Source organism: Pygocentrus nattereri, chromosome 4, assembly GCF_015220715.1.
Source record: "Pygocentrus nattereri isolate fPygNat1 chromosome 4, fPygNat1.pri, whole genome shotgun sequence".
NCBI lineage: Eukaryota > Metazoa > Chordata > Actinopteri > Characiformes > Serrasalmidae > Pygocentrus > Pygocentrus nattereri.
Window position 1 is genome coordinate 32480903 of NC_051214.1, and position 15556 is coordinate 32496458.

The window sequence follows — 15556 nt, forward strand, 5'->3', positions numbered from 1 at the left end:
CTCTGTCTGCAGGCAGAGGTCTGTAGGTATTTATGGGATAAGCAAACAAATGCCCTCGTTCCTCTTGATGAACTAAGCACTGTAGCTTTATATGCTTTACAGAACATGGCCTTCGGCTGAAGGAGAGAGTGAGCTGCTTCTAACAGGCTCTACCCACTGACCTGCTTCTTTTGTAATTTATTGAATGAGCCACTCGGCATTGGATTACTGTTTGCATATGTGAGGGAGGAATGGAGTAAGAAGTCCTCTTGGGCATATCTGCTTGACCTCTTGGTTATGAAAAGCCCATGGAAAAGTACCCCCAAGCTGCACTATAAACTGCACGGCCTATTTCTTATTCATCCAGAATCTTAAATCATTGCTTCTGCAGGTGAGGATTGTATGTTATTTAAGTGAATCTCAGCTGTGCCTGTGTTTGGTTTCCAAACTTTGATAATTGTTTAAACAAGCGTTGGGTTTCATTCCTATACTGACACCTGCAGTCCTAAGCTACTTTCCAGTTCCCCAGAGATGCCCAGCAGTATTTACACAACTGCATCTGGTAAAGTTGAAAAGGAGAGCAAGAGGTCAGACCAGTGCAAGACCTCAACTTCGCTCCACAGAGACAGTTGAAAAGCTAAATGTTGGAGGATTTGTGGGTATTTTTTTTTCTTAAGCACCAGCCTCAGGATATACAGATAACCCAATCACCCTGTTCCTTGTACAGCATAGCCATGGAGACAATCGCTTTAGTGGTCCACGTGATGCTGAGATCTACAGAGTCCGCTGTGTGCACAAACACAGACTGACACAGTTGCCCTTTAAGCCTTGAATTACTCCCTGCACAAATTGAGTCAAGTCATTTCTGTGGTAATGAAATTTGGAGGCTTGCCATGGAGCACGCCCTGATGAGAACTGCACAGGGAGCAGTGTGTGTCATTATTGATCATGAACTCTGCCAAACTACGGTGAGATAGGCATGAACTTTAAAAGAAGGTATGTACTGGAACCACATGCCCATGCTTTCTTTTCTCTATTGGCTTTTTTGTTGAGTGTAAGATGATTTTACAGGAAGAAACTACCTGGATGGAGGCTTTACCTTTGTAGTAAAGTTAGGTTAAGACAGTACTGCTTCACAGGTTTGTGTGGGTTTTTTAATCACTGTAATAATTTTTTAGGAGTAACTGTGAAATGGTAAAATTATGGTATTTGTATCGTTTTGTATTGTTTATGGTTTCAGCTTATGAGTGGGCTGACTGTGGGCAGTGCTAAACTAATGCACTCTAAGTAGGCTACTGTATGCAGCAGAATAGCTTATTATTGAGCCATCAGCAAGTATTTGTATTTTCTGTAGCAGTTATTTAAAACCACAGTCAGTCGGACAAGTGTTGCTCATTTGGGCTGTAAAGGCTGCTGGACATATATAGTTTATACAGAGCAGTGACAGCAACTTTTGCACTAATTTTTCTGGACCAAAAAGTATAGTCTGCAATGTTGATGGTCTGTAGTTTAGCTAGTCAAAAGATCTGATGTATAGCTCTGAGGCATGATTCAAAGTAAAGTTTTTTGAATTTTGCTTTTAGCAATTACAATGCAGTTCACGTCAAAACCTTCTCAAAACTGTCATGAAACAGTGTCTCAGGCAGTGTATTCATAACTATTTCTCTTTTGATATGAGGGAACTTTTAGAGGCATCTTGTTCCTATCTGAACAGTTCTGACTATGTTTCTCTAGAATGGAGCATTTCACATCAAACCTGTCAGAATTACTTTGTTTACCTTATCTTAACCATGAATTATGCAAAAGTTTTTAAAAATTGATAGAATTTCTCTGGAGGTCATGATCTCAATGTTTGCCATTGTAATGTATTATATAATACCATACTTTATGTAATATTTGGAAGTACATGTATATCGTAGTTGACCTATAATAGAGTGGTGTCATTTGAGTAGTTACTGCATTGTTTCCCAACCAGAGGGGTAGCCAAGTGGGAGCCAGTGCCACCCTTAATGCATGGCCACCCTTCTGGCCACCTTTCTAACCACCCTAGTTATGGAAACTGAGACATTCAACTATCATCAGTCAGTTATCAATAAAGCATTGGTTGCGCTTTTTTAAAGATCTGCCATCGTGCTGCCAATCAGTTATAAGAGTCTTATAACTCTGCATTTTATAATTGACTTATCTTGCTCTTATACTTTAGTTTACTCACTGTGAGCTACATTATGAAGTAGGCTGTGCAAAGATGAAAAAAGCAGTTAGCTATAATCACTTATCATGCTAACTAATCCATTTTTACAGTTCAGTACATGCATGTGTTGTAGGTTAACCTGTACAGTTAGCTTTCTGATCATTAGACCCATGTATAGCCTAAATAAATAATGATTTCCTTAAAGTTATTGTTGTGCACTGAAAAAAGTGATGCATTTAATTTACCTACATAATTTCCTCATGAATGACAAATTAATTGCATCAACATGATTTTGTCCTTCAGTTTACTTTTGGCAGTAGTTGATGTGAGATTTATTCATGTGAAAATGGACAGATATACAGAGTATGTACAGTATATGTTATATACAGAGAAAAAATGACACCAATTTTCTTGTTACTTTAATATGTTAACACTGTTTTTATTCATTTATTTTATTTATTTATTTTTTCTGACCATCTATCACCCCCAAAAAATCTTTGGGTCTTAAATGGCCAACCGCTTCTAAAAGTTATGCCCCTTTCAGTCTTTGAGGGCCACATTGTGCTGTTTTGATATTAAGCTCAAGCCAGGCTTATTCATTTCTATGATATGACTCAGGTGGAAGGAAAACCATAAAAATGTAGAATTCGGAAAGAAAGACTATTAAGATTTATGCGAATATTGAAATGGTTCTGGTAAACATAACGATTTTGAACATCAAATGTGAATAGTAAAAGTATATATTTAAAACTCTCTCATTCTGTCTACATTCATATAATATATGCTTAAGTTCAAGGGCTATTTCAGTCCCCCCTTTTTACAAACTATAATTAAATTGAACCTTTGCCTTATGATAAAATGAACTGTGCTTGGAGTGTACAGTGTTCCTTGCCTGTTTGAGAGGGTGAAGAATGAATGACAAGTGCAAGAGGGAAACACTAGAGCTGCATTCAAATCACAAGCTAGCAAAGAGTCGTTTGAGTCAGGAGTAGATGTACTTGAATCCATCATCGACAGTAGTTGTCCGAGTTTTTCAGAAAGAAAGCAAAAATCAGACATGATAACACTGGCTGCTAGTAATGTTGCATTGAAAATTAAGAGTTCGATTTGTCACGCTGATGTAAAATGACACTGGACCAGAGTTACTCTTGCCCCCCGGATAAATCTGCTGGCTATTTTTTCACTGATTGCTAATCGTTAGTGAGTGCTATTTAGTGCTGGTGAGAGTAGAGAAGAAGAGTGAGGGGAGGGGAGAGTCACAGACTCCATACTAGTCAGTGGGAGAGAGGCGCTGCTTTACCGCACAGAGACGAGCTCATGCTTTGCTGCCTTAATTTACGGTGTGTTTAAAAACGCATTTGGGAGACTTTATATTGGAGGATATACGACTGCGAGATGGAATTGAAACACGTGGAGGCAGTGCAGGAATTAACATCCGCGGGACAATGCAGCAAAATAAAAGTGCGCTCTTGCAGAATAACGTGGGGAAATTCTCAGCAGGTACAGTCTTTTGTTGCACTGTGCATGTGCTTTGCAGATTTACAACTCTATCGGAGACTATTTTAGTAGTTCTCAAAATACCCACAAGTTTGATAGCCCTTATTTTCCCAAAGTGTTTAATCTACATTGTCATCTTTGATACTGTATATATGAGATTTCTGTAAGGTATCTTTTCAAGTTATGCCATATTTGTTAAATAATATTCACAAACAAGCAATTGTACTGCAGCAGTGATTTTTCTTTGAGTGAATATGCTCACCCACTGCTCAGCACTTGAGCTCCCATAACTAGGCTTTAAAGCCAGTCTAGGTTATATTTCATAGTTGTTGCCATGCAGGCTTTTTTATCGTGACAAGCACATAATTTAAAAGGGGAAGATGGAGAAGTTACAGGACACTGACTGTATTTATACGCTGCACACTTGGCCATTATTAGCCAACGGCATTCTGACATTTCTTATTATGACAAATGGCAATAACATACCACCAATTAATTATATGCATAAATTATCAGGTTAGTAGTTTAGCCAAGAATAGATTTAGCCACTGGCTGTAGGTGACCGAGCAGTGCTACTGTGCCAACATTTGTGTGAGAGTTGTATGTTGATAAATTACTGCACTACTACAGTGAGTTATTGTACTTGAGCACACACCAGGATTGTATGATTTTATGAGCAGATCCTTTGAGTTTACGTAACTTGGTGCCATTCACTACATCAGTACTTGCTACAGCGTGAGAGCTGAAGTGTCAGGGAACTTTAAAAGAGAAGATTCTGCTTCTATTTTTCTGTTTATGTATTTCCTTTTCAAGCTTTTTCTGTAATGTTTTGAATGGAACCTGCACAAACGTACACATTTTGTCTCACACTAACAGTAACAGAAGGAATGCACCAGTATAGGAATTTATGAGATGATGCTGATACCCAGAATTTTTCTTGTACATATCTACCAAAGCAGCTACGTATACATTTTATAAAATGCAAATGGGACTCAATGCATGTGCGTGAGCGTTAGAAATTCATAGCATATATGTGCATAGTTTTCCAAATGTCACATTTTAGCACAGTAGTTAAATATCAGTAAAATCTGAATGTCCCTAGAAGTCAGTCAAAGGCAGCTAATGCTGAATGTCATTTAACCCTGTCTGACCTATTGTGTTCACACAAAGTTTAGCATAGCTCAGATTTTGGCACCATGGCTAAACTGGCTTGACCCATGTTGTGACCCTGGTCTTCACACTTGCATAACTTCTGCAAACTTTCCACTCTGCCCGACTTCCTCTTTCGCTGAATCTGAATGCACTTATGGGTTGTAGTTAGGTCAGCCCAGCAGAGCAGTCGGTTGCTGGCTTTTTAGTAAGTAGAATGTTGGATCTGTTAGCATATCCAGTTACAGAGCAGCTGTGAGGAAAAACTCTTGCAAAGCTCAGACCTGGTAACATTTAAGGTAATTGACGTGTGAAGATAGCAGTCAGTTTGGTCAAGGCAGACTTGAGATGAGTTTATTGAATGGCCAACCAAAGGATGGAACACCAGGGGTAAGGGAAACATTAATTACTGCATGATTCTTGGTCTTACATTTTGATGTGAAGAACTAACTGTGAGATAAGAACCTTTTGTTAAAACAGCCAGCCCGTATCCACCTTGTGGCATGTCCAGATAGATTTTTTTGATAGTCTGGACAGCAAAAAAAAAAACAAACAAAAGAACATGGTCAGATTTTTGCAAATCTGATCTAAACCACATTTGGTGGTGGTTTGAAATGTGATTCCAATTAAATTTTTACAGATATGTCTCAGCCTGGACACACTGGCCACTCGAATCGGATTTTAAGATGTCTTTTGTGTCACTCGCAATGCAACACTGACAATGTCAAATCCAGAGTGACAGTAGTGCTGGCATTTCAGAAGAGTGCCAAAGGTTCATGCTTATGCCAGCGAGTTTGGAGGATGAGATGATACTTCATCTCTCCTGCATCCACATTTGAAATCCATTTAACCAGTATATCTAGTCATCACTGACACATCATTACTACCGCAACCCATGCAAATAGGTTAGTGATATCTGGACACACATCAGATCTGATCGTTTACGAGTCACAGTGGAAACAGTCATCTCAAAAGATCTGATTTGAGAAACAAATCTGCTGCCTGAGCATAGTCCAGTGTGGCTGGGCTGTGTGGGCTGTGTCATGCACAGCCACCAGGAAAAGGAATGCGGGCCTTTTAGGCATTATCCGGACTAATTTTCTGGCTTGCTGTGTGGTGGAGGCTGCTACTGTTGTCTTTCTCCGTTTCACTCATACCTTCATCCTGACGTTGCAATACACAGCAGAGAAAGAATTGATCACCTATCAGCTTAGCCGACTCATAACTTCAACTAGTCAGCCTCCAAACCTTCTCACTCATCAATAACTTTCGGTGCCAAAGACTCCCAAGCTGCTGGAGAGACATGGCCAATGTCCAAGGAAGCTCTGCTTTGTCTTTCTAATGCTTTAGAATAGCTCTGTGTATTTTAGCATTGTTGGTGTCACTGACTTTAAGACTCTTGAGTCTGAACAGCTGCTTTAGCTTCTTCAGTCTACATTGCACTTTATCCAAGCAATTGTATGTTCTCTGAATTAGCTTGTTAGGGGTGTGTGTGTGTGTGTGTGTGTGTGTGTGTGTGTGTGTGTGTGTGTGTGTGTGTGTGTGTGTGTGTGTGTGTGTGTGTGTGTGTGTGTGTGTGTGTGTGTGTGTGTGTGTGTGTGTTTTGTTCTTCTCCTCTTCAAATCTTCATTGCATGGCAGTTCTGCTCTGCTGCCATGACGACAGCACTGTGATAGGCACGGTGATGGACAGCTCGCTCTAATCGGCCAGAATGCAGAGTGACAGTGTGTGGGCCTGCTTTCTGTCTCTTGCACGGACCTGTTTACCCACTCTCAGCTGAAAAACGGAGCCATTCCTCTCCCTGATGAGCTCAGCGCAGAGCAGGCCTACGCTAGCATTAGCACTCTGACTATAATTAAGCTGTGAGTGTTTACGCAGCCACAGGTCATTTCACACCCTGTTCTCACTACGCTGAGCACTGCAGAGCAGACATCAGAGTACTTTCTCCCCCTCCTCCCTTTCTCCCTCTCTTTAGCCTCAATTTCTGTCTTTTTTTTCTTTCTCCTCTCTCTCTCTCTCTCTCTCTCTCTCTCTCTCTCTCTCTCTCTCTCTCTCTCTCTCTCTCTCTCTCTCTCTCTCTCTCTCTCTCTCTCTCTCTTTTGCAGTCACCTTTTTTCCTCATTTGTTCTTCCTCCTTCTCCCTCTCTTTAGTCTCACTTTTTCTCTTTGTCTCCCCCCACTCTTGCAGCCACCTTTCCCCCCCTCACTTGTTCTCCCTCCTTCTTCTTTTTGCCTTCCTTTTTTTTCTTTTTTCCACTCTCTACTGTTCTTTCTCCTTCCATTTCTTTCTTTCTTACATTTTCCTCTTTTTTGTTTCTCTGTCTTTATGTGCCTGTCTCTGTGTGCCCTCTCTCTCTGTCTCTCTCTCTCTCTCTCTCTCTCTCTCTCTCTCTCTCTCTCTCTCTCTCTCTCTCTCTCTCTCTCTCTCTCTCTCTCTCTCTCATACTTTCTCTCTCTCTCTCTCTCTCTCTCTCATACTTTCTCTCTCTCTCTCTCTCTCTCATATACTTCTTTGTGTGATATGTCTAAGCAAGGCGTTTCCAGTCAGAGCAGGTGCTGGTATTGCTGTTGGTCTGGACGTGAAGCTCTCTGGACTTCTGTGAATACAACATAGTACTTGTCTTCTTAATGGAGTGTTTTTCATTTTGGTTTCTAAAATTCACTTTCTCTCATTTCCCCCTCATTCCCCAACCTCTTTTTTGTTTTGTTTTGTTTTGTTTTTCTCTCCCCTAATTGCCTGTTCCTCTTGCTCTGCCCCTTCTCCCGCCCTCTTTGCAGGTGGGGAACACTCGTGTGGAGCTTACTCTCTCAGAGTTGCAGGAGATGGCCACACGACAACAGCAGCAGATCGAGGCCCAGCAACAGATGCTTGTCGCTAAGGTAACCCTCTCAAATGTGTGTGTGTGCTGTGGGTAGTCCTGATGTGTCTTTTTGTATTGAGCCGTCGCTGTGAAGACCAGGCACGAATGTGGCACTGGTGGACGTGCTGTCTTTGTTGAAAAAAAGAGCCACAAATTCAGTTCATGTTAACTTGCTGTTTGTGAAATGTTTTTGTTCTGTGAGTAGTCCTGAATGTCAACTAAATTATTTTGTTCTCATGACTCATGAGGTTTTATTAGAAGATTAAGGAACAGTAATCAAATGTGATTAAATATTGTGTTGTAATGTGTCTGTCTAGACCAGTTTGGGTAGGTTCTGTCTGTGTTATATTTAACAAAAAGGTGTCAGCACTCAGTGGTGCACGATATAGAGCACTGTAGGATTTTCTTGTTTACTCACTGTAATTTGTATGTTATGAAGCACACTTCTTGTATAGTATGTGCAAAAACATTACAGATGTCTGCAGAGCTTTAAAAACACAACAATGGCGTATATTTTAAGTATGTGAGGTCAGCTGTGGGCTTTCATTAGTGTTCCTGATTGGGTGTTTACAGCAATGTGTGTGCTGAGGTGATGAGCTCATGTGTTTACTGCTGTGGTAACATTACCAGTGAGAACTGCAGTGTAGCGCAGGGGACCAAGCCAGAAACCACACAATGCCAGTAATGTAGCAAACACTGTCAGTATGTCCAGTATGCTTCAACAGGCATTTCTCTCTGGCTGAAGCCAAATATCTCCGCTTCATTTTTCATTCAGAGCAGAATTCGGTACTACTCAATGCACATTGATTGCGCACACATTCTGTTCTAGGATCAGTTCAGTCCCCACTGTAGCTGTTGGAAAACGAAAATGATTTCTGATCTGTTGTTGGAGCAGCTGCAGATGGAGTGGCTGTTTTCCAGAAAGGGATAATAGAGAGCTGTGAACATAATCAGTGGTTAGAAGGGGCTATGATGGCAATGAGCTTCCAGTCACTAAGAGGCCACTACCATGAAGCTATATTTAGCTCCTCCACTCGCACTCACTTCAAGCACAGTGTTCCGTGTGCATCTGTGTATATGTTTTGTTTGAGGGAAAGAAGCCTTGGGGTTTAATTCATTAACTTTTCTTTGCATGTGCCTGTGACATGCCTTCTAGCTTAGCAGTTTCCCCATCGCTATTTATGTCTATTTCAGAATAGCTTACATTTACCCATACGCCACAGTCTAAGTCATTAAGCTTCTCATAGTAACTGCACTGATATGCAGTGTGAGATGATGATGCTATGTCCTAAGCGCACCCTGTTCTGTGACAGCCCTACAGCTGCCTTAGGCTTAGAGAGCCTGTACTCCACTTGCTTATCATGCACTAAAAGCTCTTTGAGAGCTTTACACTCACTTTACATGACCTAAGATGAGAGATGGAATTCACTGTGGGTAGGGGGGGGGGGGGGGGGATGATGGGATTGTTAGGATACTCTAGATAGATAGATAGATAGATAGATAGATAGATAGATAGATAGATAGATAGATAGATAGATAGATAATGTATGAGTGTGTGTGTGTGTATGGTATATGTATGTGTGTGTGTTTGATATTTTTATATATAATTTGAATGAGGTACAATACAGGTCAGGCAAGGACATGTTTTTTTTTTTTTTTCTTCTTTCATTTGTATTTGCCTTAATAGCACTATCAAAAATAGCCTGGTGGGACTGAAAAAAAACAAGATTCAACAATATCAGTAATTTCGGCAAGAAAAAGCAAAAAAAAAGCATGGTCGACAGTTATTTTCATTGTTGATTTTTTTTTTCTTTACATTTACAAAGTGATGTCCAACGTAGACTGTACATATGTGAGTAGATATCGAGCAAAAACAAGTCTACAACAAGTCTAGCAGCATTTTCTTAAAATGAAGGATAGTCATCAGGCACAACCTATGCTGTCTGACTTTAGCTTTCCACAGAAGTAAAAAAAGTTACCTTCTGCTACCAGAAAATAAAATATAGTTGTGTCTGTGAGGTGGAATGGTAAGTAAGTAACTTTTGCACCATTTAAGGTGGAACACAAAATTCAAATAAGAAGCTGGAGGCTTCAAACTACTCCCTGAACATGCACAGTTCAGTTAATTATTAGTAATATATCCACTCGGGGCAGCCTGTCTCGTCACAGCAAAGCATACATTAGATAGCTAACTGCATACTACTGGTTAATTAGCTTAAAACACAACTCATTTTGTGAACATTTTTCACATTTTTATTGCGTCACTCACACTACGTATTATTACTTATTTTAGCTCCAAATTATGGGCATGCTTAAACAAGGCACCACATTCTCCTCCCCTAATCCCCCACCCTCCCGTCCCAAATTGTGAAACATTTGTGAAACACAAAATTATAAAATACCAAAATATTTGCTTTTTGTAATCCTGCAGTTAATTTGGCATAAAGAGAAGTTATAAAATAGTTATGTAAAAATTAATTGACTGGGCTGCATGGAAAAGAACAAAATGCAAGGAAAGTGGGTCTTTAACACTTGTTGGACCTAGGCTGTTTTGTCTCCCTCCTGTGTGTGCATGTGTAGGAGCAGCGCTTGCGGTATCTAAAGCAGCAGGAACGGCGGCAACAGCAGGCAGTGTCTGAGACAGAGAAGCTGCAGAGGCTGAAGGAGAGAGTGGAGAGCCAGGAAGCCAAACTCAAAAAGATCCGTGCTATGAGGGGGCAAGTGGACTACAGCAAAGTTATCAATGGCAATCTGTGTATGTAACTTTCAAAAACATTTGTAGATGCAAAACACCTCATGAACCTGGTTTGTCACTCATACACCTGCTTTGTCACTCACTCAAACATATTTAGCAGGCAAAAGTCACTTTTGTGTGTATTATTGAAATGGAGGAAATCTGCATGGATAGAGTCTACAAAATGCATATTTGTGTGTGGGAAGTGACAGACCTGCAACCATATCCTACATAAACGGATATCAGTAGCATTCACTGAGAGTAGCGATACTTCACCGTGTTTTGGAGATGACGTTTAAAAAAAATTTTTCTGTAGTGCTTCACATCAATGACGGTGTGTCCTTGTCATTCCTTGATAAGCAGTGTTAATGCATATTTAATAAAGTCACAAAAAACATAGCTGTGAAGAAGATTGTGCATGACACACACGGTCACTTCCACACAGCGTCTTTAGAGAATGCTGAATGATCTTAAACCGAGGATTAGTCTAGTGAATAAAACGGCACGCAGTCACAGATGGGAAATCTCACCCACACGCTCAGCTCCATATGGGACCGTCTTCAGCATTCAGGCCAGAGCACAGTGGTGAAACATGGGCATAAGCAATGCTCTAAATGATGTTCCTCCTTACAGCCTTGGTTAAATACTGTTTGGCTATGATTGAATTTGCAATGCAGTTAAATATTTTTTTCCTTATTCCCTCCAAGTTGTTTGGTGAAAAGTGAAATCCACATAATTGCGACCTTACCCAAAATGAGCCAACACGCATCTGAACATTGGTTCTTTAGTTTTGTGCTAGGTTGATGTATAATTCTTTTACTTACACATCAATCCTATGTTAATCATCATGTGGCAGACTTGCAGAAATGGTCTCCTATGAAGAACATGTTACTATTGTTTTCTCTGCATAATTTTGGACCTTGAATGCTGTATCCTAGCAACAGCTAGAGTTCAGAAAAGAACATCATCTTTCTTGGCTGTGTATGCAGTTTGCATGGAATTCTTAGCTGCTGAGATTGAGTTTGGAGCAGAGGTAATCTCTTAATGTAACTGTGTTTAAATGGCTTTGTGTGCTGTTGCACTAGCTGCAGAGATCGAGCACATCAGTGGGCTGTTCCAGGAGAAGCAGGCAGAGCTGCAGGCGGCCATGCTGAGGGTGGACCAGCTCAGCCAGCAGCTGGAGGACCTGCGGAGAGGCAAGCTGAATGGCCTGCAGACTTTGGGTGGCCATGTCACCGGCACTGCTGCCTTGGAGCTTCGCAAACTCTACCAGGAACTGCAGGTCTGCAGACACACACACACACTGCACTTACTCTTCAGTGAAATGTTATATTTTTATGTTGTAATTGATTATTATAATATTTTTTAAAAATGTGCCCTCTTTTTAGTCCAAAATAAAATATTTAAGCTATATTTAAAAGCAAACCGTAAAATTATTGGCATTAAAAGTATTGTTATTATCTGTTGTATTTCACAACTATGAGAATAGCTCCTCCAGTACTGTTTGTGTGTTCTTTACTTTGTTCTTCTCTTTAAACTTTAATCTTTTCACTTTAAAGGTCCTTAAGCATGTACACTTGAACCTTTAACAGTAATTAAATGAGAAGGGGTCACATATGAATGCAAGCTGGAGTCAAAGTTCCATTAAGGTGACCGAGCAAAAGGAGGCAAAATGATACAAGACAATACAAAGACATTTAAAGAATAATTTTTGTTTAGTTTTGCAAGTGAAAACATCATATATTTAATACAGTATTCTAGACAGAACTGGCAAAAATGTACACCAAGCAGCTCCTGTACAAAAATGGCTTGTTTTAACATGTGCATCCCTGTACGATACTGGGTAAGTGACCAAAAGCCCAAAACTGGTAAATGTGTCCTGCTAATCTTTAAGGTCTTTGAGTGTGAAGGATTCACTCTGTGATTCCAAATTTAATATCTATTAGATATTGAGTTATTGTGTTTACACGGATGTTGTTTCTCTTGTTGTTGTTTGTGTGTATGTCAGATCCGTAACAAACTGAACCAGGAGCAGAACAGTAAGCTACAGCAGCAGAAGGAGCTGCTGAACAAGCGCAACATGGAAGTGACACTGATGGACAAACGCATCAGTGAGCTCCGGGAACGCCTCTATAAGAAAAAAGCTGAGGCACGTCAAAAAGAGAACCTGCCTGTAAGGCCAGGAATGCAGCTCACACACATACACTGTTTTGATTGTGAGCTTAAAAATAATCCACTTAGACATGCAGAGTTTGGACACTCTTTTTGTGTTTTGAAATTCTGAATTTTGAAATTTTGGAATTCTGAATGAAAACGACCGTCATAAAAGCGTTTTTGCCATTGTGTTTTATGAATGTACTGATGAGCTGATTTTTCCATTTTCTTTTTTTGCTCTCACTCCACCATACTTTCTTTTGTTTTCTTTTTCTTTCACTCTCTCACGCTCAACTTTTCTCTCACTTTTTTCTTCTTTCTTGTTTTCCACACTTTCCCTCTCCCTCCTTCCCTCCCTCCTTCTCCCTCCCTCCCTCTCCCTCCCTCCCTCTCCCTCCCTCTCCCTCCCTCCCCTTGTCTCTCCCTCCCTCCCTCCCTTCCCCTTGTCACTCCCTTCCCCCCTCCCTCCCCTTGTCTCTCCCTCCCTCCCTCCCTCCCCTTGTCTCTCCCTCCCTCCCTCCCCTTGTCTCTCCCTCCCTCCCTCCCTCCCTCCCTTTTTCTCCCCCCCTTTTTTCTGTCTCCCACCCTCCCTTTTTCTCTCTATCCCTTTTTCTCTCTCTCCCCCTCTCCTTGTTCTGTCTCCCCCTCCCTGTTTCTTTCTGTCCCCCTCCCTTTTTCTCCTTCCCTCTTTCTCCCTCCCTGCTTTTTTCACTCTCTCTCTCTCTCTCTCTCTCTCTCTCTCTCTCTCTCTCTCTCTCTCTCTCTCTCTCTCTCTCTATGTCACCCCTTCCCTCTTTCTCTTTCTGTCTCCCCCTCCCTCTTTATCTCTCTGCCCGTCTTTCTCCCCCCTTTTTTGTTTCTGTCTTTCCTTCATTTTTGTTTGGTTGTTTCTTTGTTCTTTTTGTCCTTTCTTTCTTTCTTTTCTTTCTCTTTCTGCTCTACAGCTGAACCGACCAAGTGGTCCTCCCTCCCCACAGCCAGCTCCAGGCAGTACTGGTCGAGTGGCAGCAGTGGGTCCGTACATCCAGGTGCCTGTGCCAGCACACCCAGAGAGTGGCTACATGGTACCCCCAGACCCCCTCAAACCTCAGACACTGGGTGTGAACACACCAGCCAACCATGCTCGATCAAAATCAGGTCAGTTATTACATACTTCTCTTCAGCTTGTTGAACTGTAAGGGTTCCTTTTTGTCTTAACTTAGTGTTCGTATTGTTCCCTCTGATGTAGGCCAGTCTCCATTTGCATGACTGTTCAGTCATAGAGTGACATAAAACCTTTTGTTGCATTGGAATATGAGGGTAGTTCAATTCAGACAGGCTTCGCCCATTTTAGCAAGCTCATAAGTACCAGCCATCCAAAGTAGCATACAACGTATGTGTCCAGCAGAGGGAGACCTTGATCAAATGTGCAGTTTTGTCCGTTACGTAAGCCTTATTACTTTCTTTAATAATCTTGTCCAGTAGAAATATGGAAGTGGGTCTTTCAGACCTTGGCATGTGTCCCATGCCTCCCTGCTCTGCGTCTCTCCATACTTCGTTTACTGTTCGTTTATAATTTTGATTTCTTTCTTTCTCTTCTCCTCTAACCTTTTGTGTGATCTCTATTGTGTGACTTGTGTGTGCGCGTGTGTCTCTCTCTCCTCTCTTGGCTGTACTTGTCTGTACTGTTGTGCTTTTTGTGTGGGCGGTGGGGGTGGGGCTGATGATCAGATGGCGTGAGAAAGCCTCCCGGACCCTGGAAAGTTTCTGATTTAGACATCATAGTGGATCCACTCCCGTCGTCCCCTCCAGAGTCTGGCCCGGGCCCCGGGGCCCCTGCCACCACCACCTCCTCCTCCTCCACAGCGGGGCCAGACGGAGCCTCTCGTGAGTGGGAAGGTGTCTGATGGAGGGCTGGAGTGATGGCCTCTGAACCTTATCCAGAGTATTGGACAGGATCATAGCAGTCATAGAGTAGCTGCTTTCTTTCGTAGCTGACCAAACTACCAAACTATTGGCCTTGTTAATGATGGGGTGTTTTTTAAGAGGGACAACTTAAGATGGACTTGAGTAGGTTTTCTACACCACTCAGTGTTTCCCCCAAAGGTTTTTTCAGGGCAAGCAATATTCCTTGTGATGACAGCATTCCTTGCATGCTGTCATCAAATGTGTGCTGATTTGAGGTAGTACAATTGATTTGTAGAAAGTTATTTTATTTGAAAAATACAGCTAACACACTATGCATGTGAATACATCAAGTTCTACGTTTTCTACATATTTATTTTCAAGTGTCGTTGTGATTGATTGATTAGGTGGTGGTGTCAGTTAATTTATATCCAGAGAATTCGTGTTCAGTTAAATGCTTTACAGTTTATACATGACCAAAGAATGATATGCACATATTTATATAATAAATCTACAAGAGTAGTGTTAATAGATGCTGAGATCAACATCAAATGCTGCTTGGATACTTCAAATACCTCAAGTCTGTAAAATACCCTAAATACGTTTGCTTTATGATTATTAGGGCTTGCAGGAATTTGAAGGCAATTCCACCAAATTTTTCAATGTTGCTGCATAATTCTGTCTTTAAGATGTAAATAAAGTCATCAGAGTGGTTTGATGTGAAAAGGTGCATTGTGGAGAAACTGACACTGATTTTCCTTACTGTGGTAATGATGGGAACCAGGAATCACAACGCGAATATTTACTTTTTTATATTTATGTTTATTTTCAAATATATTGTGTACTATACAAAACAAGTTCAAAACAAGTGGATGCATCTTTGGCCTTTTATATGTAATTGATTTGATAATGATAGTGGTAAATCTAAAATCTAGAAAAAAATGTTTTCTTCTTTTACCTTTCAAAGTGCTGCATGTACCTCTCCACTATGAATAGATTGTAAAAAGTGTGTGTAAAGCCAAAATCTTATCACAAAACTATCATAAAATGTCTCGGGTATCAGGCAGCGTATTTCTAACAATTTCATGCAATAGCTGTGATGTAGTT

General features: G+C 41.0%; 1 protein-coding gene across 8 annotated transcripts in view; it reads left to right on the plus strand.

Moving 5' to 3' along the window:
- ppp1r13bb (protein phosphatase 1, regulatory subunit 13Bb) overlaps positions 1–15556 on the plus strand; it is a 63050-nt gene that overhangs the window by 36545 nt on the left and 10949 nt on the right. For 2 of the 8 annotated variants that reach the window (XM_017710470.2, XM_017710471.2), the window contains exons 6-11: positions 7595–7696; positions 10258–10432; positions 11497–11693; positions 12420–12584; positions 13510–13702; positions 14276–14431. In XM_017710470.2, the coding sequence (XP_017565959.1) occupies positions 7595–7696; positions 10258–10432; positions 11497–11693; positions 12420–12584; positions 13510–13702; positions 14276–14431 (988 nt within the window). Of the gene's footprint in view, positions 1–815; positions 976–3412; positions 3671–5005; positions 5207–6456; positions 6679–7594; positions 7697–10257; positions 10433–11496; positions 11694–12419; positions 12585–13509; positions 13703–14275; positions 14432–15556 lie in introns of those variants that run through there. The other 6 variants (XM_037537740.1, XM_017710476.2, XM_017710474.2 and 3 more) reach the window with 6 other exon arrangements.